This window comes from Coenobita brevimanus, chromosome 102 (genome assembly GCF_032717465.1).
Source record: "Coenobita brevimanus isolate Jiangsu-jjx chromosome 102, ASM3271746v2, whole genome shotgun sequence".
NCBI classification, from domain to species: domain Eukaryota; kingdom Metazoa; phylum Arthropoda; class Malacostraca; order Decapoda; family Coenobitidae; genus Coenobita; species Coenobita brevimanus.
Genome location: NC_137055.1, coordinates 33,303,043 through 33,327,451, shown reverse-complemented (window position 1 = coordinate 33,327,451; position 24,409 = coordinate 33,303,043). Strand labels below are relative to the sequence as shown.

Here is a 24,409-nt window from a genome sequence, read left to right as displayed (position 1 = left end):
CAAGCTTTTTCGTGCTAACCTCACCACCTCTGTAGGAATTCTGTCAAAAGCCTCTTCCAAATCAACAAAAACAAAGTTGGCTACAGCTTCCTTTTCTTTCCTATATATTTTACCTAAAGATGTCACAAAAAGAATATGACATTAGTGGTCCCTTTGCTTGGCATAAACCCAATCTGCATCTCATGAATGTTTGCTCTTTCCCTTATCTTCTGAACTCTCTCAGTTACCTTCATTATCTGGTCCAAAAGCATTATAACTCTATTATTGTCACTTTCCAGGATATCACCCCTCCCCTTATACACATTTACAGTCACGCTCTTCTTTCAGTCATCTGGGGACAACACTCTCATATGTAGTCATATGTACCAAATCAGTAACGAATCCCACTCTTTTATCTCCTGAGACCTGCAACATCACAGCAGCCAACTCAGACACATCTGCTGCCTTCCCCAACTACATTCTGCCTCTTGCCTTGATATCAGTGACAGCATCAATCAATGGCCAGGAGCCAAACACCGGATCCGCTGACTCCAACAACAACAACAATAATACGCACATACGTATACATACATCATCTAATCCTGTGTTTCTCCATGAGGAGCATAGAGCCTGAGGCTAGGCAGGTTGGTCCTGACATTACAGATGAGAGTGACCAGCCTCACTCATCCCTGAGTGGCATACATGAGCAATAACCCCCAGCCACCCTTGGGATATAAACCGACACAGGCTCAATCCGGTTCGAGCACTTTAATTACCCACTAAACCAACAGGTGTTGTAGCTTGGTTATATGGTTACCACCCAGCATAGTAAATGGTTTAATAATAATAATAATAGAGTAATCCATCCATCCATCATCCAATCCTACACTGCCCCATGAAGAGCATAGGAGGCCGGGGCTAGGCAATTGGTCCCGACATTTAAGATGAGAGTGACCAGCCTCACTCATCCTTGAGTGGTATTACATGAGCAATCAACCCCAACCATCCCTTGGATATAAACCTTCACCGGCTCAATCCGATTGGAGCGCAATAATTACCCACTAATACCACCAGGCGCCAAAATCTGGTTATATGGTTACCACCCAGCATAGTAAATGCTTTCTTGGTGTACAGGAAACCATTTGGCTTGTCACTCAGTGTAGAGTCACCCACAGGCTGAAGGAAGAGGAAAGAATGAAGGAAAGAAAGACAGAAGAGGGAGTGTAAAGTCACCCGTAGGCAGAAGGACAAGGAAAGAATGAAGGAGAGAAAGACAGAAGAGAAAGGAAGGAATGAAGGATGGAGAGGAAAGGGCAGACACCCGAGAGCAGCACTACATCGAGTGAGTGGCTGGTGAGCGCCCCCACCTACCACAATGATAATAATAATAATAATAATAATAATAATAATAATAATACAGTAATCCCTGTACTATCCGGATGCCCACTCTCCGGACACCCCACTTACCAGACATTATGGGCCTGAACCTTCAGAACCGAAAAATGGCGAAAAAAGAATAAAATCCCTCCAAAATCTGAGTTTTTTCCCACCCATAATTTGAAATTGCCGCACGGCACGAACAGCTGTTTACACCATGGTCCCTTCACCCCTTCCTTCCTTCCCCCCCCTCTCCTGTCAGGGTTGCCATTTGGTATTTTTCATTACCAAATCTGGGCCAATTTGGTAATGAAAAATTCATTTGGTAATGAACCAGAATAATGCATTACCAAACGGATTTTTCACGTTTGAGGTTACACAGGATAGAGATGGTGGATTGTCTGCTCTCTCTGTTTGATCTGCTACCCTACATATCGTGAAAAGAATCAACATGCTGTTAATTATAAGGAGAGTGATTACACGTATTTCCTCTTGTAAATATAATTAGTGAAGAATAAATGCTAGCTTTATGAATTTGGTAATGAAAAGTTAAGTTTGGTAATGAAAATTGAGTAGTAGTAGTAGTTGTTTCTTAGGCAGTCTGGTCGAACAGCCGTGACCCCCTCAGGAAGGCCATGGCCGAGACCGGGCTTTCCCACAGAGCTCTCAAAGAATGTATGTTGTGTTGTTGGCATAGGTGATTGTGTGCAATGCAGTCTTCCATGATGTGCTTAATAGTATGGGGTGCTGTGTTGCATCCTGGACAGGCATCAGCAACGAAGTCATCCAGCCTCTTCTGGTAGCTTAAGAGGGCTGGATGGTGCCCACATCTCAGCCTGGCCAAGTGGACCCTGTCCTCACGAGGGAGATAGGATTTAGAAGGGTGGATGTCAGGAGGCCGTGCATGCAGCTGTGTGTTGTCTTTAAGTGACTGAATAAGGCGACGAGTGATCTGAGTGTGGATATGCTTCAGGAAGCTGGTCTGAGGTGGGCGAGGGGGGGAGAGATGACAGTATTTGTGTATGATATTGTGTGCTGGGTGTTTTTTGATGTTCCCTGGTGTGGGTGGATGTGCTGCCATGTAATATAGTGGATGTTGTGGGTTTGTGGAGGCTGCAGCAATAAACTGGGTGCCTGTCATGTCTAGATGATCCTTGACTTTGAGGACTTTGGTTTCTTGATGTAGGTGGTCTGTGGGTTTAGTAGCTGTGCAGCATGTGATAATTTTTAGGGCCTTATTCTGTATGCTCTGTAGAGCATTGTAGTGTGTTTTTGAGAGGTTAGGAGCCCAGGCAGGGTTTGCATAATTCATCACTGAACATATGTATTATTTGTTTACTGTGGTGGTGGTTTCTTTGTTGTGTCCAAATGTTGTATGGGCAAGTGACCTCAAGGCATTGAGGCTTGGTGTTATTTTGTTTTTAATGTATGTGATATATTGTTTAAATGACACTGATGTATTGTATGTTACACCAAGGATTTTTGGGGGGGGGGATAGGGGAGTGTTGTTTATGGTGTGGTGTGGGATGTGACTGTGTTCTGCTGTCCAGTTTGTGAGAAGGGTCACTGTAGATTTAGCTGGGGCTATTTTGAGCCTGTTTGTGGTGAACCATTTGTGTAGTGTGTTGAGGTAAGGTTGGAGGATGTGTGCATCTGTGTTTGCATTTTGCTGCATACATGTAAGTGTTATATTATCTGCATAGGAAGCTATGTGTATCTGTGGTGTGTGGGGTGTGGGTATGTCGTGCACGTATAGGTTAAGGAGTGTAGGGGACAAAACAGATCCTTGGGGGAGGCCGTTTGTGAAGTTTCTGATGTTAGAAGACTGACCAGCAAATGTCACGTGTGCACATCTGCGTGCTAAGTGGTTTGCCAGCCATCTTTTTGTGTTATTATGCATGTTTGTGTTGAGTATTTTGTTTGTGAGGTTGTGGTGGGGGATGGCATCAAAAGCTTTGCTAATGTCTAGTGTGATTAGGAGTGTTCTGTATGGTGGCCTGGCTGACTTTATGCCATCAAAAACTCTCTGTTTAAGGTTTGTGAAAATGGTGTTTGTGGAGTGTACTGTAGTGGCCTAAAGCCATGTTGTGATTGGGCTAGGGGAATGTGAGGTGTGACTAGTTGTAGTACCAGTCGTTCAGTGACTTTAGAGGGAGTGCAGAGGAGTGTGATGGGGTGGTGTGAGGAGGGTAATGTGGGGTCTTTGTTGGGTTTAGGGATAGTGATGATAATGCCATGCTTCAAGATGTTGGGTATTTTGTTGTGTGAGTAGCTGTAGTTTGATTTGGTGAGTGCTTGTATGCCTTGTGGTCCAAGGTGTTTAAGGTGAATGTTGCTTATGTTGTCTGGTCCACAGGCAGATGAGTGCTTAAGGTTGTTAATGATGTGCTTCGTCTGGTTTAAGTGAAAGGTGCGTAGTCTGGGTCTGTGGGTAACTGTCTCTGACGTTGGATGATGTCATAAATGACTTTGTGTCATAAAATACTTTGTGGTTCTTTTGTGGTTGAGTTGTAGTTGAGTTATATATATATTTTAGACTTGTGGTCGAGCGGTTTTTATATCTTGTAGTAGCTTCCCATTTGTCATGTAGTGACAGGAGAGGTAAAGAATAGTATGGGACTATTTTTATTTGTCTTGGAAATATTAACAAGTCTCTCACACAGAGCGTAAGTATAGAGTCTCGTCCCTCTCTCTCTCTGTCTCTCAAATTGCCAAGCCCTTCTCCCCTTCGACCTGCCTCTAGTATCGCTTGTCCCCTTCTGAGCTCTCTTTCCTAAATTCTGGTGAAACAGGAGACGTATCACGTGTATTCCTCGTGGATGGAAAGTTTAAAGAAGCCTGTGTGTGAGTATGTGTGTATATGTGCGTGTGGTCACCAGGTCTTTGTTCACGAGAGGACTGCTGACAGCTAACTGCATCATCTCCTTACTGGCCGCTGTCGTCAGCTTTCCTCAGTGTAACTTGCAAACCTCATTTCCTTTTCCCAGGCTCGCAGAGGGCTGTCTATCTATCTATTTATCTATCTTCCTATTTATCATGATTTGTAAATATAATATGCAGTCCTACATTTGCTCGGCTGCGTGAAAATGGCGTACCATCGACAGTTAATAGTCCTAATATATTAATACACATTATATACACATTATAATGAACTTATAAGCTAATTAAGTGAAATACAAAATATTGTAAAAGTAACATAATTGTATGAATATTGTATACATATAATATTTATAGTAAATAGTGATTATTTAGTAATATTACATTTTAAACAAGTTGTATACATATTTGAATAAATGCATTAAAGTAAATTATTTAACTGTAACACAGTATGTACTTGGGTTATTATAGTGAAATGCATACATGCAAGAATAAAAAATAGTTTAAAATGAAGATTATGGTAAGAGTTATTAATATACCAGTTAAAGATAATGGTACTGGTCTGCCATATATGGGTCATTCTTCTTTGTATTTTTTTTTTTTTTATATATATATAATTAATACAATATACAAAATATATACACTTCATTCATTGTGGTTAACTGTGATGTTAACTCTCCCCCCACTAAATAATGACTCCAAATTAGCAATTCTGGCATGCATTCTGTGCATTGCAAACAGCAGTACTGCAACTACAATGCAGACGATTATAAAGACAGTAGGTGCTGGGCTATACACATAATATGGGTTGAACATAAACTCAAATCTTCCCAGGGCTTCATTGTTTCATTGATCAGCTGCATAGTTTCAAACTTAGGTGAAGTCAGCTTAATACTTGTGCTCATGTTTAAGTTCATATTAGGCAGTGGGTGGAAATGTTTGTGTGTATGGTTGAGAATGGCGTAGTGATTGATGGTGGATAAAGTAGACATGGCTGGTGTAAATACCGCACAGTAGTCTGGTGCTATGTATAATCCTGATGCTGATGTATGAGATGGTGGTATATCTGGACAGACTATGTAAACTGATTTGTTATGAGGAAAATAAAAAAACTGTGAATGTCCAATGCGTTGATGGTGTACAAGTTTATCTGGAGCAAAAGTGAAGTTTGCAATGATGATGAATATTGTTATTGCTGATGATAGCCATTTCACAAGGGACCGTATCAGTAGGCTGAAACGTGAAAATGTACGCAGGACAAAGATGAACAGCATGTAAGGATGTGCGGCACTTTCGTTCAATCGTTGACTCACTTGCGAAAGTGACAGTGTCCCGTCTCTTGGAGACCATGATGAGTTCGGTGTCTGTGTTGATGTTGATGATGACCAAAGTGTTGTTATTTTTATAGGGGAAAGGGTGTATTTGGTATACTGTGAACAGGTCTTCAGTGATGAATGGTACATGAACTGCCACTGATGTTGGTGTTAGTGTTGCTTCTAAATATGGGTAATATTGCATAAATTCCTTACTGTGGAACAATGGCTTCAATTTATGTTTATGTATGCCTTGACTAACTATCTGATGTAGCTCATGAACTGGGAGTAAGTCATTTGTGATCTTGCCATCACCAGCATTCGAAATTCCTTGCATAAGTGCCCTGAAACGATCTCTAGTGTTCTCTAATTGTAGTAGAATCGTGTCAATATGTTCTGTGATGATGGAGAAGTGCTGGAAAAGAGTAACGTTTCCCTCTAATTCATTTATTTTATCTACACTCTCGAGAGCTACATTTTCTGCTTGTTTCAGATTTTTCACAATTGTCTTCATTGCTGAGTTCTGTCCTGTGATGAATTTATCTTGGTATGTTAGTACCTGAGCTATCTTATTAAATTTGTTGTTTATTTCTTTAAGGTCATCCTCTGTAGCCAATCCAAAGATGTTCCCAAGAACTGCGCCGCCCAGATCGAACAAACTGTGCTTTTGGCGAGTACGTGTGATGTTGTTCCTGTCACTCAGTACCTCCGTTCCATAAGATGGGAGATCTTGGATCATGACGAGCATAGTTGACTTCGCCTGTTCTAGTTTCCATTTCGCTAACTTCACCATTTCATTCACTTCCTTGGTGTTATGTGCTTGTGAAACATAATTTCCTATCTTGAAGTCCAGAGTTCGCATCGGCGTCGCAAGTCTTTCTAGATAAGTAGGTAAGTCATACAAGTAATCTAGACTTATTTCAGTACTCATGACGTCCTTAACGATTGTAGTCGTGGCCGTTGGAGCTATGAGGCATCCTTGTCGTACTATATGCTTGGGGTCTAGGTGCGCATATACTCTTACTATGTAGAGGAGAATCCATAGCATAAGTCCCTTCATCGTAACCTACCGAAAAAAAAAAATCTATTAATTTCCTATAAAGCTGTGGTTGATGATAGTGATGATGTGCGTTACGGTTGACTGTTATTTCATTTATAGAAGGAGTTTAAATCGATATTTAATTCTCGTAAATGATGTACTGTAGATTTTATTGGAATAGTTGCACCTATGTTCGATTGTTTGGTATATGACCTTAATTTCTTTTTGTAATCATTGTTGTGTTCTTGCTTGGTTTCTTGAGGTACGTTCACCTGTTCGGTTGTATCCGAGGCTGAATAATTATGTGATAATTCCCTTGAAACTCGTTTTAAATGGTCAATATGAACTTGTTTCTCCTCGCCACTTGAAAGTGACTTAATTAAAACTTTGTTTGCTTTTATGTTAATTACTCTGTATGGGCCCTCAAATTTTGGGGATAATTTATTGTCTCTCGTATGAATGACTCCGTAAACAATGTCTCCTAACCTGATAGGTGAATCTTTTGCCTTCTTGTTAAATGCCTCCGTCATTTCTTCCTTGGACATCGTTAATTGTTTTTTGACTCTTTTGTGAATGTCCTGGAATTCACGTAAACGGAGTTTAGAGTAATCATCGTAATTGTATATAGGCATGCTGTCACCTTCTAGGAGCTCATATGGTAATTTTTTATCTGTGCCATATATAATGAAATGTGGTGTGTCACCAGTGGATTTATTTATAGACCCATTAATTGAGGCCTCTACTCTGGGAATCCAATCATCCCAGCTTGCATAATTTTCACTGAGAATGTGTCGTAGCACATCTAATACCTTTTTATTTTGTCTCTCTACCAACCCATTCGATGCTGGGTGATAGGCCAAAACGTTAACCTTTTTGATGTTGTATTGTTTACATATTTCTTGTAAGATCTCAGAATTAAATTCTCCTCCATTATCACTTATTAATACCTTTGGGGTAGTAAAGCGACATATTACATTATATGTTATTGCCTTTGCTACTGTCTCTGCTGTCTTATCTTTAATTGGAACTAAAATGACATAACGGGAAAAATGATCCGTTGCTACGAATAAGTATAGGTTATTATTGTATGATAATGGCATCTTGAGTAAATCAACAGCGACAACGTCCCATGGTTGATGTGGTACTGGGTAATTACCCATCGGTGCAGGTGTGATTGGGTATCCTTTGTGTTTCGCACATGATTCGCATCTGTCTATATGATTGTTTATATCTTTTCGTAATGAAGGCCAGTAATATAATAGCTGGGCTTCGTTGAATGTCTTATCCTTTCCAGGATGTCTTGCATGTGGGCTGTCGTGTATCAATCGTAATACTAGGGGTATCATGTCATTAGGTACTACCAACTGGTTAGTATTTCTTTGGCGTTTTGGTTGTTTAGAGTTAATTTTGTATAATGTATTATTGACCATTGTGAATTGTTCAAGTGGGACATGAAGTTTGGGTAATTGTATGTCATCCCCACTTTCTAACTTGTATATTACTTTTGACCATATTGGGTCAAGTCTTTGTGCCTTTGCGATATCCTCGTGGTTTGGGATATTTCCTTTGAGATCTAACGCCACGACCTGAATTGTGTTCGGGTTCCTAGATAATGCGTCAGCTGCTATGTTCATTTTACCTTGTATATAATGAATTTGTACATTGTAGTTTTCAACTGTACATTTCCATCTTGCTCTCCTCCCAGAAAGGAGTTTTTCTTTAAACATACCCACCAGTGGTTTATGGTCGGTGAATAAGTGGATTTCGTAACCATATACCAAATCTCGAAACTTTTGTAATGCAAAAACCACTGCAAGTGCCTCTAAGTCTGTAGTGCAATAATTTTTCTCCGCACCTCTTGTTTGTCTGCTGGCAAATGCAATCGGTTGATTCTTTCCTCTTTTATCTTCCTGCATCAGTCGGTTTTCGGGATGGGGGTTTAGATGGCTGGCTTGTGAAAAGTGATTGATGAGAGTGTTTGCTTGTTGTCTGTTTGAGGGTATGGTGTCTGTTGTTGTGATGGCAGCGTGTGATTGTGTGGTGTTGCTGTTGGAAAGTGTGATACTGTTTAGTGTTTTGTAGAGTTTTGCTGATGCTTGTTTTGTGGTCAAGTGTTTGGAGGCAATTTTTCCAGATCAGTGTTTGCTGTTCTGATATTTTATTGTTTATTTGAGTGTTGAGTTCTTGTATTTGTTGTATGGTGTCTTGAGTATGCGGTGTTGGGGAGTGTCGCAGTGTGTCCCGTTGTCTGATGAGGCCTTGAATTTCTGATGTGAAGTTGGGGTTGTGTCTCTTTCTGTTGCCTCTAGGGATGTGTCTTTTGTCCGCATTTTGTTATTGTAGTTGAGGATTGTGGAGTTTGGTAATTTGGCCGAGTTCCGATCTGGCAACCCTGCTCCTCCCTCACCACCAGTTACCGCCTAACTGCCACAACGAGTAGCTGCATATCGCAATGGATGCCACACGTGCTCGTTTTTGTGAATAAACTACATTACCTCACCACTAGACCACATGGGAATTTACAGTGTTGTGCAGTGTTAAGAAATTAGAATTTAGAGTGCAAAGGATTAAGTGTGGAGTGCAAAGTGGCGGTTGAAACTTGCGTGGTGCAATTAAGAACAGAATAAGCAGTGTTAAACAATTATAACTCACATTGCAAAGAATTAAGTGCAGCACAACACTGAATTTCTGGACGTGCTTCGAGAGCATTTTCGCAGCTACCAGAGCCTTAGAGGAGGTAGCCACAGATGTGCTGTAAGTAGGCTGTACACTGCTAAGTATTTTCCATACTTCTAATTCCTCTTTCTCTGGTTCCTTTTCATTTATTTCATGCTTTATGTCCATTATTGGTGTGAACAGGGTCTTAAATAGGTTTAAATAAGTGCTATGCATGTCCAGTAGGGTGTTATTTAGGTGGCTTTCAAAGTTAGGCTGGGTTAGGATCAAAAGTACCAGTCTAGCAGGCAGAGGCCCACTATCCGGACGGGGCCATTTTTCGGATGGGACCACTTTCCAGACATGCCTTTGGCTCTTTTACATTGGATAGTAGAGGGATTACTGTAAGAATAATTTGTGGTAGGTAGGGGTGCTCACCATCCACTCACTCTATGTAGTGCTGCTGTCTGGTGTCTGCCCTTTCCTCTCCCCCATCCTTCTTTCCTTCCATCCTCCTCTGTCCTCCTTCCCTTCATTCTTTCCTTGTCCTTCTGTTTATGGGAAACTTAACACTCCCTCTTCTGTCTTTCTTTCCTTCAGTCTTTCCTCTTCCTTCTGCCTGTGGGTGACTCTACACTGAGTGACAAGCCAAATGTTTCCTGTACACCAGGAAACCATTTACTATGCTGGGTGGTAGCCATATAACCAAATTTTGGTGCCTGGTGGTTTAGTGGGTAATTATTGCACTCCAGTTGGATTGAGCCGTTGAAGGTTTATATCCAAGGGGTGGTTGGGGTTGATCGCTTATGTAATGCCACTCAGGGATGAGTGAGGCTGGTCGCTCTTATCTTAAATGTCGGGACCAACTGCTTAGCCCCGGTCTCCTATGTTCCTCATGGGACAATGTAGGATTGGATGGTGGATGAATGTATTATAATAATAATTCATTCATTCGTCTAGCTATATATCTGTTGCCAGACGCCTTACTCCTGTAAGAAGTGGCCACAAACAGATCACCTCCATGTCGCCTAGTCCCCCACCATTTCACCTCCCTGCCTCCAGCTCACACCCCCCTCTCTCATATACCTCTCCACTCCATCCTTCCATCTCATCCTTGGCCTCCCCCTTCCTCCACCTCACTCACAAACACTCTCCTCATTAGTCTCTCACTCTCCATCCTCTCCACATGGTCAAACCACCTCTGTGTGTTTCTCCTAATGCTTCCTATCACATCCACATCCACACCACAACTTTCATTCACATCACAACGCACTCTGTCAATTTCTGGGGCTTTCCCCATTTCGACTTTCTTCATTGCTTCCACAACTTTCATCCTACTGATTTCTTCCTCTCTTCTCACATCCCTCCATCTCCCAGCCATTCCCCAGCCACTTATACTCACATTACTTTCATTCTCTACGTTCATCAATTTCTTGAAGTGTTCTCTCCATCTGCTCACTTTTTCTCCATTCTCCGCCAGTAATGTACCATTTTTATCTTTCACTCCCTGACTAACTTCTTTGACACCCTGTCTAACTCTCTTTACTTCTTTCCAGAACATTTTCCTACATTCCCTCCACTTTGCACTCAAATTCCTTCGAAATTCCTCATCCACTCGCTTCTTACTCTCTCATACTAATCATTTCACCTCTCTTTTCCCCGCTACATGTAACTCATTCTTCCATCTCCCAACTTCTTCCACACCCCTGTTTCTCATCCACTCACTATATGCATTCTTCTTTTGTGCCACAGCCTGTCTCACCTCTTCATTCCACCAAGCTGTTCCCTGCACCCACTTTTGTCTTCTCTTCACCCCACACACCACCTCACATGCTGCACAGATTTCTTCTGTGAATATCTTGCACACACGTCCCCCAGCTGCTCCAATCCATATTTACTCATTTGCTCCTCCACTTCTCTCTTATATTCTACCCTTTTTCCATCCTTTTGTAACCTTTCCTCCCTCGTTGTATGAGTTATTTCCTCCTGTCCTTCCCTTCTATTTTTCCATTTCATTTGGACCTCGATTCTCACCACCACCAAGTGGTGGTTGGAAAGTCCACTCCCCCATCCTCTATATGCTCTTGCATCCATTACACACCTTATCCTATCATCCACACACACATAATTAAAGTATTCATTGCCTTCCATTCATTCAGTTCACCACCCACCCTTTTCATCACTCGCCACATATACCTATGGATTATTTTGTGTCTGAAGAGGGTACTGGCTATCACTAACCCCTTCCCGGCACAATTGTCCACTAAAGCCTGCCATTCTCATCCACCTCTGCAGACACACCCCACTCACCAACTACTCCATCCCCCCTTACATTCCCTACTTTTCCATTCTCTTTGAAAGTTGGGTTGAAACAGGGATGTCATGTCTCCATGGTTGTTCAATCTGTACATGGATGGGGTAATAAAAGAGGTACAAGGTAGGGTAGTGGATGTTGGAGTGGCCCTGGTGAGAGAGGATAGCGTTTGGAAACTCCCTGTACTGTTGTTTGCAGATGATACTGTGTTGTTGAGTGAAGACGAAGGGTAGCTGCAAGGCTTGGTGGATGAGTTTGGGAGAGTGTGTAAGAAACGGAATCTAAAGGTGAATGTAGGGAAGAGTAAAGTGATGATCTTTGAGAGAGGTGAAGTCAGTGAATGTACAGCGAGGTTGGATGGTGAGGAATTGGAAAATGTGAGTACGTTTAAGTACATGGGGAGTGTGATGAGTAAGGATGGAGGTTTGGAGGGTGAATTACTTGAAAGGGTACAGCAGGGGAGAAAGGTTGCTGGTTCTTTGAAAGCAGTGATAAGAAACAGGGAAGTGAGCATGGAAGTGAAAAAGTTACTACATGACAGTATTGTGATACCAACTCTAACGTATGGAAGTGAAGCTTGGACATTGTTGGAAGGACACAAGTCAAGAGTGAGAGCAGTGGAAATGAGTTATTTATGAGGAGCCTGTGGAGTCACATGGAGAGACAGGCTGACGAATGAGGATATAAAGGAGCGTTGTGGTGTGGATGTGGATGTGATAGGAAGCGTTATGAGGAACACACTGAGGTGGTTTGGCCATGTGGAGAGGATGGAGGGTGAAAGACTGACGAAGAGAGTGTATGTGAGTGAGGTGGAGGGGGGAAGAGGGAGGGGGAGGCCGAGGATGAGATGGAGGGATGGGGTGGAGAGGTATATGAGGGAGGGGAGTGTGAGTTGGGAGCAGGGCAGTGAAATGGCAGGGGACAGGGCGACTTGGAGGCGATTTGTTTGTGGCCACCCAATCAGGATTGAGGCGTCTGGCAGTAGATAGATAGATAGATAGATCTCTAATCAAAAACTCTCTTTCCTTTCAAACTTTTCCATGCGGGCTTCAACATTTGTCCAGAACTCTTCTCTTACTGTGCCTGCAGGATCTTGCGTTGGTGCATACATGCACACAATCACCCACATTTGTAGTCCAACTCTTAGTGTTACCCACACTATCATTGTGCCAGCTGATCCATACTCTCTTATATTCTCCATCCATCTGTTACTTACAAAAATACACACTCCTTCTCTTGCCCTCTCATTTGCACCAACTCCAATGCATATACGCCATCCATACTCCCATTTTCTCACATTCACACCTCACCATTTAGTTTCAGTTAATCCACATGCATCCACTTGCACACCCTCAAGCACCTGGACAATCACTTTCACCTCAGCATTTGCATCCCTTACATTCCATGTCGCAATCCCTATGATGTCCACTGTTCGGTCCTTAGTTGTCATCTAATCCAGTGTTGCCCCATGAGGAGCATAGGAGCCCAGGGCTAAGCAAGTAGGTCCTGACATTTAAGATGTGGGTGACCAGCCTCACTCATCCCTGAGTAGAAATATGTAAGCAATAAACCCCAACCATCCCTTGGATATAAACCTGCACCAGCTCAATCCGATTAGAGCGCCTTAATTGCCCACTAAACCACCAGGCACCACGATTTGGTTATGTGGTCACCACCCAGTGTTGTAAATGGTTTCTTGGTGTACAAGAAACCATTTGGCTTGTCACTCAGTTTTGAGTCACCTGTTGACAGAAGGAAGAGGAAAGAATGAATAAAAGAGAGGCAGAAGAGGAAGGATGCAAAGAAGGAAGGAAGAGAGGAAAGGGCAGGTACCTGAGAGCAGCACTACATCGAGTGAGTGGATGGTGAGTACCCCCACCAACCACAAAATAGTTATAATAATACACATACATAACACACATCATCTAATCCTGTGTTGCCTCATGAGGAGCATAAGAACCCAAGGCCTCACACATCCCTGAGTGGCATTACATGAACAATAAACCCCAACCATCCCTTGGATATAAACTTACACAGGCTCAATCTATTTGGAACACCTTAATTACCTACCAAACCACCAGGCTTCATAGTTTGATTACATGGTTTGCCCAGCTTAGTCAGTGGTTTCATGGTGTACAGAAAACCATTTGGCTTGTCACTTAGTGTAGAGTCACCCATAGACAGAGGGAAGAGGGAAGAAAGAAGGAAAAAAAGACAGAAGAGGAGGGAAGGAAGAAAGGAAAGAACAGTCACCTGATAGCAGCACTACATCGAGTGAGTGGATGGTGAGCCCCCCCACCTACGTTCATTTTCATTTTGTTTTCATTTTTGATGGCCTCAGCATACCTGCATGCATTGGCCATGGTCACTTAATGGCGGCTCTCCATGCTGCTTGATCACTGGCAGCTTCCCTATTTAATCCCTTAACCCTGAAGTCACACTCAGTTACCTCATCCCAGGTCTCTTTCGGTCTACCTTTGACCACCCCACCCCAGCAATAACACTTCTCACTTTCTGCACCCAATTATCATCTCTCATCCTCTCCACATGCCCAAACCATCTCAATCTACCTCTCGTCATCGCAACACCAGTACATTACAGTCCCATCCTACCTCTCAATTCTTCCATCATAAACCTAGCCCCCCAGGCCTTGCACTCAGGGATGCACTGCACATCCGCCTAATCATTGCCATTTCTGTACATTTGAGCCTGCTAATATCCCCTTCCTTTACTCCCCAGGTCTCAATACCATACAGTATTACACTCCTAACACATGCCGCATACAAAGATCCCTTAGCACAGAGGGAGAGCCCTCCCAGTGTCAGGAGAGGCAACAGCTCCCTGAACTTCTTCCAACCAGTCCTCACTTTAGCCACAGGGCCAGCTCCTGCCCCACCTCCAACACATAACATGTCTCCCAAATAACAAAACTCTTCCACACGCTCAAGAGACTCATCAACAAGTTGAATCCTTTCATGCCTGGCAATATCCACATGCTTCCACGACACACCGCACACATGAAATCAGTATCTTGCAGTCTACCTCTAATACCACTACATCTCTTATGCACCTACTTATTACAAACACTGCTTAAGATGGAATTACTGTACTTCCCATGCCCTTGTGACAAATCACAAATGGCCACTTTCCCTCTTCTTTAACCGTACCACCACCAGCTCTAGATACCATCACTTTTGTTTTATCTGCATTTACTCTTAAGTCCTTGTGCCCTACACCATCTCTTCACTTACTAAATCTTTCCTCCACCTCCCTTTCATTCTGTGCAACCAACACCAAATTATCAGCTTACAACATCTCCCACTGGACTCCTTTACTGAAGTCTCATGAGAGGGCTTCAGGTACCACGATAAACAACAATGGGCTCAAGACTGACCCTTGATGCACACCAACATTCCCGAAAAACTCATCACTCAATTCTTCATTCATTCTTACCTGGGTACAAGCACCCACATACTGTACATTGCCATAACCACCCTAACTAGCCACTCCTCAGTCTCAAGAAGCGTTCTCATTGCCCACTTCACCACCTCTTTAGGGACTTTGTCTGAGGCCATCTCCATATCAACAAAAACAAAGTACATTTCCCTTTTCTTTCCTATATATTTTTCCTGAAGCTGTCGAACAGTGAATATGACAACAGTGGTCACTTTGCCTGGCATAAACCCAAACTGCATCTCATCAATATTCACTCCTTCTCTAATCATACCTTCTAGAACTCTCTCCATTACCTTCATTATCTGGTCTAAATGCTTTATGCGTCTATAATTTCCTCTTTCCAGGGGATTACCCTTCCTCATGTACACATTTACAATTATGCTTTTCAGCCAGTCATCTGGGACAACACACTCATGTATAATCTTATTTATCAGGTCAGTGACTAACCTCATGCCTACAGTATATCTCCTGAGCCTTTCAACATTTCAGCAGTCAACCCACACACACCTGCTGCCTTCCCCACCTGCATCCTGCCTATTGCCCCACTCACAGTAGCAGTGTCAGTCAAAGGCCATGGGCCAAACAGTGGATCTGCAGGCTCCAAATCTTCCCTGTCCCAGTCAAACTACTCACTGAACAACCAGCTGTAATGCTATCGCCATGTGTCTTTAATATCCCCTCTGTTCACCACAACCCTTCCTTCATCATTCATCACATATTGCTCACCTATGATATCCCTATTCTCCCTCTTCATCTGATTTGTCACCTTATATTCTTCCCCACCACACAATTTAGTTTATCAAATAAAAGTCTCTGTGACTCAGACTTTGCTCTGTAAACCTCTTTTCACTCCTTATTCTTGGCAGCCAAGTATTCTTCTTTGCAACCACCTTTCTTCCATTCCCAGAAAAGCCATCTTTTCTCCTTGACTGCAGCTTTTACACCCTCATCCCATGACTAAGTCACTTTATGTCTTGGTTAGCCTCTTGTCCATCCACATGCAGAATCAGTATCTCTCAAGAGGCTGCTCTTGAGGGTTCTGTGCCGTTCTTTAACAGTTCTTTCAACGTCTCTCTGTTCAGTCACCACTATCCTCATCTCACTATAGAAGGCATCCCATACTTCTTGGTTTTTCATCCATCCATCCATCATCCAGTCCTATGTGGCCCCCTGAGGAGCATAGGAGCCCGGGGCAAGGCAAGTTGGTCCTGACATTTAAGATGAGAGTGACCAGCTTCAGTCATCCCTGAATGGCATGACGAGGAATAAACCCCAACTATCCCTTGGATATAAACCTACCCATGCTTAATCTGAATGGAATGCCTTAATTATATACCCTCTAAACCACCAGGCACCATAATTTGGTTATATGGTTACCACCAAGTGTAGTAAATGGTTTCCTGGTGTAAAGGAAGCCATTTGGCTTGTCACGTAGTGTATAGTCACCCATAGGCAGAAGGAAGAGGAAAGAATAAAGGAAAGAAATACAGAAGAGAAAGTGTAAAGTCACCCATAGCCAGAAAGATGAGGAAGTAATTAAGGAAAGAAAAACAGAAGAGGAAGGAAGGAAAAGAGGAAAGGGTATAGTCACCCATAGGCAGAAGGAAGAGGAAAGAATAAAGGAAAGAAAAACAGAAGAGGGAGTGCAAAGCTGCCCATAGGCAGAAAGAATAGGAATTAATGAAGGAAAGAAAGACAGAAGAGGAAGGAAGGAAGAGAGTAAAGGGCAGACACCCAAAGCAGCACTACATCGAGTGGATGGTGAGCGCCCCCACCTACCACTAATAATAATAATAATAATAATAATAATAGTGATAATGATAATAATACATGATGGTAATGGCACTTTAGCAACATCACATTAATATGTTGAGTGTTGAATGAGGTTCCTTTGTCATTTACTTTACTGCCAGTGGTGTATGTGTGTGTGTGTGTGTGTCAGGTATGGAAATGGCCATATGTATCTGTGTATATGAATGTGTATGTGTCTATACTGTACCTGCTTGTGTATGTGTATATATGAATGCTTCTCTCTGCCCTCCAGTATTGGACTTCAACGACAACCCTCCAGCCTGGCGCCAAGACAGCTACTCATGCAGGGTGTCAGCAGAGGCCCAGCCAGGTCATGTTGTCACTGCCATGTCTGCCCACGACCCAGATGCAGGCCATCTGATGCCTCTCACATATGCCATCTACTCCGGGGATCGCTACGGCATCTTTAAAGTTGATCCACGTACAGGTGGCTACATGTATACTCTTTTCGTTTTCTGTCAATTTGTCTATAGCCAGAAACCCTAATCCTGGAAGGGAAGGCCAGAAACAAAATATGTACCCATCACTCTATCCTCCACCTTCAGGCTGCCTCTTTCCAACTCAAACTTCTTTACTCATATACCTCTTTACCCTATCTCTCCATATCATCTGTTTCCTCCATCCCTTCTTCCCCTCCACCACACTCTCATACATTCTTTTTCTTTTTTCACTTTAACTAGGTCTAAAATTGGTATCCCCTCTTTTTGAAAGCTGAACCGTAACAGAGACTGGCCAGCTGACACCACTCACATATGCCATTGAATCCAGGGATCACCACAGCTTTAGATTTTACCTCCTAACAAGTGATTGTTTACTGTATTTATTGTCATTTGTGGTAAGTGGGGGCATATACCATCCACTCATTCAGTGTAGTATACACCAATCAGCTCACCTTATTCACACATCATCCATTCCAGGGATTGCCAGGCATCTTTAAAGTTGGCCCACTTACAGTTGAATACCTGTTATACAGTCGTTCCAGACACTGAAGAGGGACACCTTCCTGCAGTGGTGGTGATGTATCTGAATGGAGGACCTGCCTAGATAAACAAACATCCTTCAAAGTTCCCCACCTGAAAGGAGGATGGTGGACTGCTCCAGAAAACAACCAGTTCTAGGAGCACCTGGTTGGACAGCTGGTGTTTTGTTGTCCTCTGGGTTTATATCCAGATGAGCCTGAGGTTGCAAAAAGAAGAAGAAAAAGAAGAAGAGGAGGAGGAGCAACAACAGCAACAGTCGGTCCTTATTATGAGTCAAGGATGTGTGCCATAAATCACAAGTTACCGTACACTTATATCTATCTATCTGTTGTCAGACACCATAATCCAGTAAGGGGTGGCCATTTGTATTTGAGTTAGTCGTTTTATGGGGAGGGCCACTAGCTCTCCGCCAACCCACTCATTTACACGAAGGGAACACATATGGGTTGGTTATATGGTTACCACCCAGCACTGTAAATGGTTTCCAGGCTTACAGGAAATCATTAGACTTGTTGCTCAGTGTAAAGCCACCTGAAAAGGAAAGAGGAGTAATAATATGTGACAGGAAAGATGGAAGAATAAGAAGAGAAGAGGGTAGACAGAAATATAATGATAAAGGTAAAGGAAGATGTTTGCAGCATTGCATTAAGTGAGTGGATGGTGGTTGCCACCACCTGCCACAAAAAATCAAAGGAAACCAGCATATCAGCTTCATAGGTAGCAGTAGAGTGTTATTAGACAATTTCTCTTTAATTAATGTGGACACAGTGGCAAAAAGCAAAGTAAACAATTTTTTTTTTACAGCAAGTACTTACTGTATTTAGAGCTGACAGGCTTGTAGGTGGCTATACACTTTTGGATTTCATTTGCTGAACATTGCCATCTCTCTCATATATGCTGGGTTGTAACAATAGATTAAAACATGAATATGATGATCCATCTTGGCCCACAGGTGTAGTGAGAGTGACAGCACCCCATAAGCTGGCCAACACAACCTCCATGAACCTAAACATGTCCGTCACCGACGGGGTGCACATAGCCTTCACAGGACTTCATGTGACTGTGGTCCCATCCAACCACCACACTCCAAGGTATATACCACATAGAAAACTTTATACAGTACAATCCCAGTTAACCGGGTGGCTTGGGGAATTTACCTTCCTGGTTACAGATTTTTCCCGTATTTCTGATATTCAAATCAAGTCTGTACAAAGGCAATAATTCTTATTGCAGTAAATACAATTCAGGTACGCACCACTCACATCAAGGGCCACCCTAAGAGATTCCACCTGAAAAACAGCCTTGTAAACACACACCATGGTCATATCGCACGTGCATGCAATGCCTAGCAGTACTGCAAAATGCACAACTCAATTCTGTTAACTACCGAATTATTCGGTGTATGTACTGTACTCATAGAAGTGGAAAAATAAATAAAATCTTAAACATTTATTGGTGAACTGATGTTAAGACTGCATTTTAGAATTATCACGACACCTGTGCCCCCACGTGAACTTTGTTTATGGTCCCGGCCCCAACTGACCGCCCCGTTGTCACCATTCCACCCCTCACCCACCAGTCAGCTGTTTTGCACCATTCTGTTAACTTCTGAAGTATTCGTTGTATGTACTGTACTCATAATAATGGAAAAACAAATAAAATCTTGAACATTTATTGGTGAACTGATGTTAAGACTGCACTGTAGAATTATCACGATACCTGTTCCCCTACATGACCATTGTTTATGGTCTCGGCCCCGACTGTATATCTTCCCCCACTCGCCAATCAGCTGTTTTGCACAAAATAAAATAAATGATGTACAAAGCGCAAGCATATTTTTTTTTCTTCCAGCAAAGTAAACATTCATTCCTATTAACATTTTTTTTTTCAACTCTGCCAGTGCATATGCGTTCTAAGATGAAATAATATGGTGCAAGTTGGAATCGGTCGGTTAGGAAGAAAAACGCACCGGCGTTTGCTGTTTGCTGATTTGCTCTCCTGAGGTGTCTGATTTACAAATTCCATGCCTGTCTTTGAGACAATTCAACCATCCAAAACTGAAATCACACTCGACTTCTATATTCATTTTACTGTGAAACTCTCTTGGTTTTTCTTGTATAAGAGGGCCAGAAATATGTGCTTCCTTAGATCTTGCTAAGCAAAACCATTTGTACGATGAAGAGTATGCCTTTTTTCAGTGGACTTACTTGTTTCGCTTTTCATGAAAAATTAATTGAGCTTGGATGCTTGGGTCTTGATATCATAAATCATTGAATTTCCTACATTATATTCAGTCATCAATTTTATAATGTTGGCCTTTTTCAAGTCTATCGCATATGTCCAGCTTCTGTTTCAAGGTAAGCACGACATGCTTACATTTAGTTTGCTCTTTAGGCATTTTAGAGTGTAGAAATACCGTCTATCAGAGCAACACAACAGCAAGAGAGCTTGTTTACTGTCTGGTGTTAAAAAGCAGACCAGTGATTTATGGAGGGTGTGGAGGATGACTGAATTCAAGTAGGGGAAACAGGGGGAGAGGAGGGGTGGTTAAAAGGATTTACTAGGGAATTACATTAGCCGGAAATGCCTTCACCTCGCTTTGACCGACTTCACCCTGACTTGTGTGACACGATAAAACGGTGGTTTGGCGTTCCATTCAAATTGGCATACAGTTATAACTTACTGACACATTCACCAGCCCTTGAATTTTCCTGTTTTTCTGAGTATTCCATTTGTCCGGATACTGGATAGCAGGGATTGTACTGTAGTGCTTTTCTCAGTGATTTATTGTGCATATTACACCATGATTTTCTCTTTTCTTGTTCTAATCTAGTCTGATATAAAAGTGAAACCATCTTTCCTCTTGAGGAACCCTCATACAGGCAGCTCCCGTCATCTGAGAGTCAGCTACATGAGAAACTGATGACACGAGAATGGGCAATTTTCATTCAATTGTTCGTTTTTGAAGGTTCCAACATGCTTGCATGCATCGACTTTGGTCACCTATTGGTGGCTTCCTTGCTGCTTGATCTATAGCAGCTTCTGTCTTCAGTCCATTATCCCTGAGGTCACACTCAGTGACCACATTCTAGGTCTTTTTCAGTCTGCCTTTGCAACCTTGGCACTAACATTAACACTTCCCACACTTTGCACCCAATTATCATCCCCCATCCTCTCCACATGCCCAAACATCTCAATTTACCTTTCATCATCAAAACACCAATACACTCCAGCCCCATCCAACCCCTGGGCCTCGCACTCAGGGATGCACTGCACATCCACCTAATCATTGTCATTTCTAGATGTTTGTGCCTGTGAATATCCTCTTCCTTTACTGCCCAAGTCTCATTACCATACAGCATTACAGTCCCAACACATGCTGCATACAAATATCCCTGAGCATGGAGGGAGAGCTCTCTCATTGTCAGGAGAGGCAGCAACTCCCTTCTTCCAACCACTACTCACTCTAGCCACAGAGCCAGCTCCAGCCCCACTCCCAGCACATAACATGTCTCCCAGATAATAAAACTCTTCCATACCCTCAAGAAACCCACCAGCAAGTTCATTCCTTTCACACCTAATAATCTCCACTTTGTCTCCCTGATACACCGCACACATAAAATCAGCATTTTCTCACAGTGTGCCTCTAATACCACTACATCTCTTATGCACCCACATATCACAGACACTGCACAAGATGGAATTACTTCCCACATCCTTGTGAGAAATCGCACATGGCCACTCTCCCTCTTCTTTGACAGTACCACCACCAACCGTAGATACCATCACTTTTGTTTTATCTGCATTTACTCTCAAGCCCTTGTGCCCAGTACCATTTCTCCACTTCCTAAATCTTTCCTCCACCTCCCTTTCATTCTCTGCAATCAACACCAAATCATCAGCATACAACATCTCTCTTGGGAGTCCATTTCTGAAGTCATGTGAGAGGGCTTCAGGTACCATGATTAACAAGGGGCTCAAAACTGACCCCTGGTACACACCAACGTTCATGGAAAACTCATCACTCAAATCTCCATTCATCCTTACCGGGTTGCGAGCACCCACTAATATTGCCATAACCACCCTAACCAGCCACTCTTCAGTCTCAAGCTTTCTCATTGCCCACTTCACCACCTTTCTGGGGACTCTGTCAAAGGCTTTCTCCAGATCAACGAAAACTGTTCCCAGTTCTTTCCTATATATTTTTCCTGAAGCTGTCGAACAACAAATATGGCATTAGTGGTCCCTTTGCCTGGCATAAACCCAAACTGCATCTCATCAGTATTCACTGTTTCTCTAATCGTACCTTCTAGAACTCTCTCCATTACTTTCATTATCTGGTCTAAAAGCTTTATGCCCCTATAATTTCCTCTTTCCAAGGCATCACCCTTCCCCTTGTACACATTTACAATTACACTCTTAAGTCAATCATCTGGGACAACACACTCTTATGTAATCATATTTAACAGGTCTGTGACTAACGTCACTCCTATATCTCCTGAGGCTTTGAACATTTCGTCAGTCAATCCAGACATGCCTGCTGCCTTCCTCACCTGCATCCTGCTTATTGCCCCACTCACAGTAGCAACTGCAATCAAAGTCCAAAGGCCAGACAGTGGATCTGTAGGCTCCAAATCTTTCTGTCCCAGTCAAACCCCTCATAGAACAACTGGCTGTAATATTCTCTCCATGTGTCTTTAATATCCCCACTGTTCACCACAACCCTTCCTTCATCATTCTTCACACACTGCTCACCTGTGATATCCCTATTCTCCCTCTTCATCTGATTTGCCACCTTGAATATCATATTCTTCCTTTCCACATGATTTAGGTTATCAAGTAATAGAGTCTGTGGCTCAGACTTTGCCCTGTAAGCCTCTTTTCTAGCTCTACGCTTGGCAGCCTAGTATTCCTCTTTGTTAACACCCTTCTTTCCATTCCTAGAAAAACCTTCTTTTCTCCTTAACTGCAGCTTCTACACCTCATCCCACCACCAAGCCACTTTATGTCTTGGTGTGCCTCTTGTCCATCCACATACTTAATCAGTAACTCTAGAAGAGGTTGCTTTTGAAGGCTGTGTACTGTTGATGAATATTTTCATCAACATCTCCCTCTTCAACCACCACTATCCTCATCTCACTCTAGAAGGCATCCCGTACTGCTGAGTTTTTCATCTGCATTACAGGAGTTGGCACCAGCAAGGGCATGCGGCCAGAAGCCTTTGCCCCCGCTACCTAGTGGCAGACTTTTGGGGGGGGGGGGAGCATGACGGGGGTTCCGCCAGCATAGATCATGGGTCCGGGCCGAGATGGGACTCGAACCTCTGCTAGAGGGTACAGGGCATTGCGGTTCCCAGGCTGCCACTTCCGCCCAATAGAGAGGGGCCCGAACCTGGGAGTAGCGCCCCAGGAGGCTGCCCTATCATTGGGTGTATAATGATGGGACAGTTGCAGTAGTAGGCAGTCTGGCCGAACAGCCCCGAGTCCCTCAGGAAGCCCATGGCCGAGACCGGGCTTTCCCACAGAGCTCTCAAAGAGTGTATGTTGTGTTGTTGGCATAGGTGATTGTGTGCAATGCAGTCTTCCATAGGTGATTGTGTGCAATGCAGTCTTCCATAATGTGCTTAATAGTATGGGGTGCTGTGTTGCATCCTGGACAGGCATCAGTGACGGAGTCATCCAGCCTCTTCTGGCTTAAGGTGAATGTTGCTTATGTTGTCTGGTCCACAGGCAGATGAGTGCTTAAGGTTGCTAATGATGTGTTTCGTCTGGTTGTATGTGATAGGTGCGTAGTCTGGGTCTGTGGGGAACTGTCTCTGACGTTGGATGATACGTCGGTCTTTGGGATGGGGGTTTAGATGGCTGGCTTGTGACAAGTGATTGATGAGAATGTTTGCTTGTTGTTTGTTTGAAGGTATGGTGTCTGTTGTTGTGATGGTGACATGGGAGTGTGTAGTGTTGCTGTTGGAGAGTGTGATGCTGTTTAGTGTTTTGTAGAGTGCTGGTGTTTGTTTTGTGGTCAAGTCTTTGGAGATTATTATTCCGGTTTAGTGTTTGCTGTTCTGATATTTTATTGTTTATTTGAGTGTTGAATTTTTGTATTTGTTGTATGGTGTCTTTTGTATGGGGTGTTGGGGGAGTGTCGCATTGTGTCCTGTTGTCTGATGAGGCCTTGAATTTCTGGTGTGAAGTTGGGGTTGTGTCTCTTTCTGTTGCCTCTAGGGATGTATCTTTTGTCTGTGTTTTGTATAATTGTATTGAAAGTGTACACAACAGTGTTGATGTTTGTAATGGGTGTACTGTAGGGCCCGAGTACTTGGGAGTCCCATGTTGTTTATCATGGTACTTGAAGCCCTCTCACGTGACTTCAGAAACAGTCTCCCGTGGGAGATATTATATGCTGATGATTTGGTGTCGACTGCAGAGAATGAAAGGGAGGTGGAGGAAAGATTTAGGAAGTGGAGAGATGGTATGGGGCACAAGGGCTAAAGGGTAAATGCAGATAAAACAAAAATGAAGCAACGTTGGGTCTGGTTAGTACTTGGATGGGTGACCGCCTGGGAACACCAGATGCTGTTGGCATCCCTACGTGTCAAGTGGGGTTGGTG

General features: G+C 43.0%; 1 protein-coding gene across 1 annotated transcript in view; it reads left to right on the top strand.

Annotated features, from left to right (window-relative positions):
- Nucleotides 1–24,409, top strand: part of LOC145415452 (fat-like cadherin-related tumor suppressor homolog) — a 693,356-nt gene that overhangs the window by 358,675 nt on the left and 310,272 nt on the right. Inside the window, exons 23-24 of the mRNA XM_080284728.1 lie at nt 17,055–17,249; nt 18,755–18,893. Of these exons, the coding sequence (XP_080140854.1) occupies nt 17,055–17,249; nt 18,755–18,893 (334 nt within the window). The remainder of the gene's footprint in view (nt 1–17,054; nt 17,250–18,754; nt 18,894–24,409) is intronic.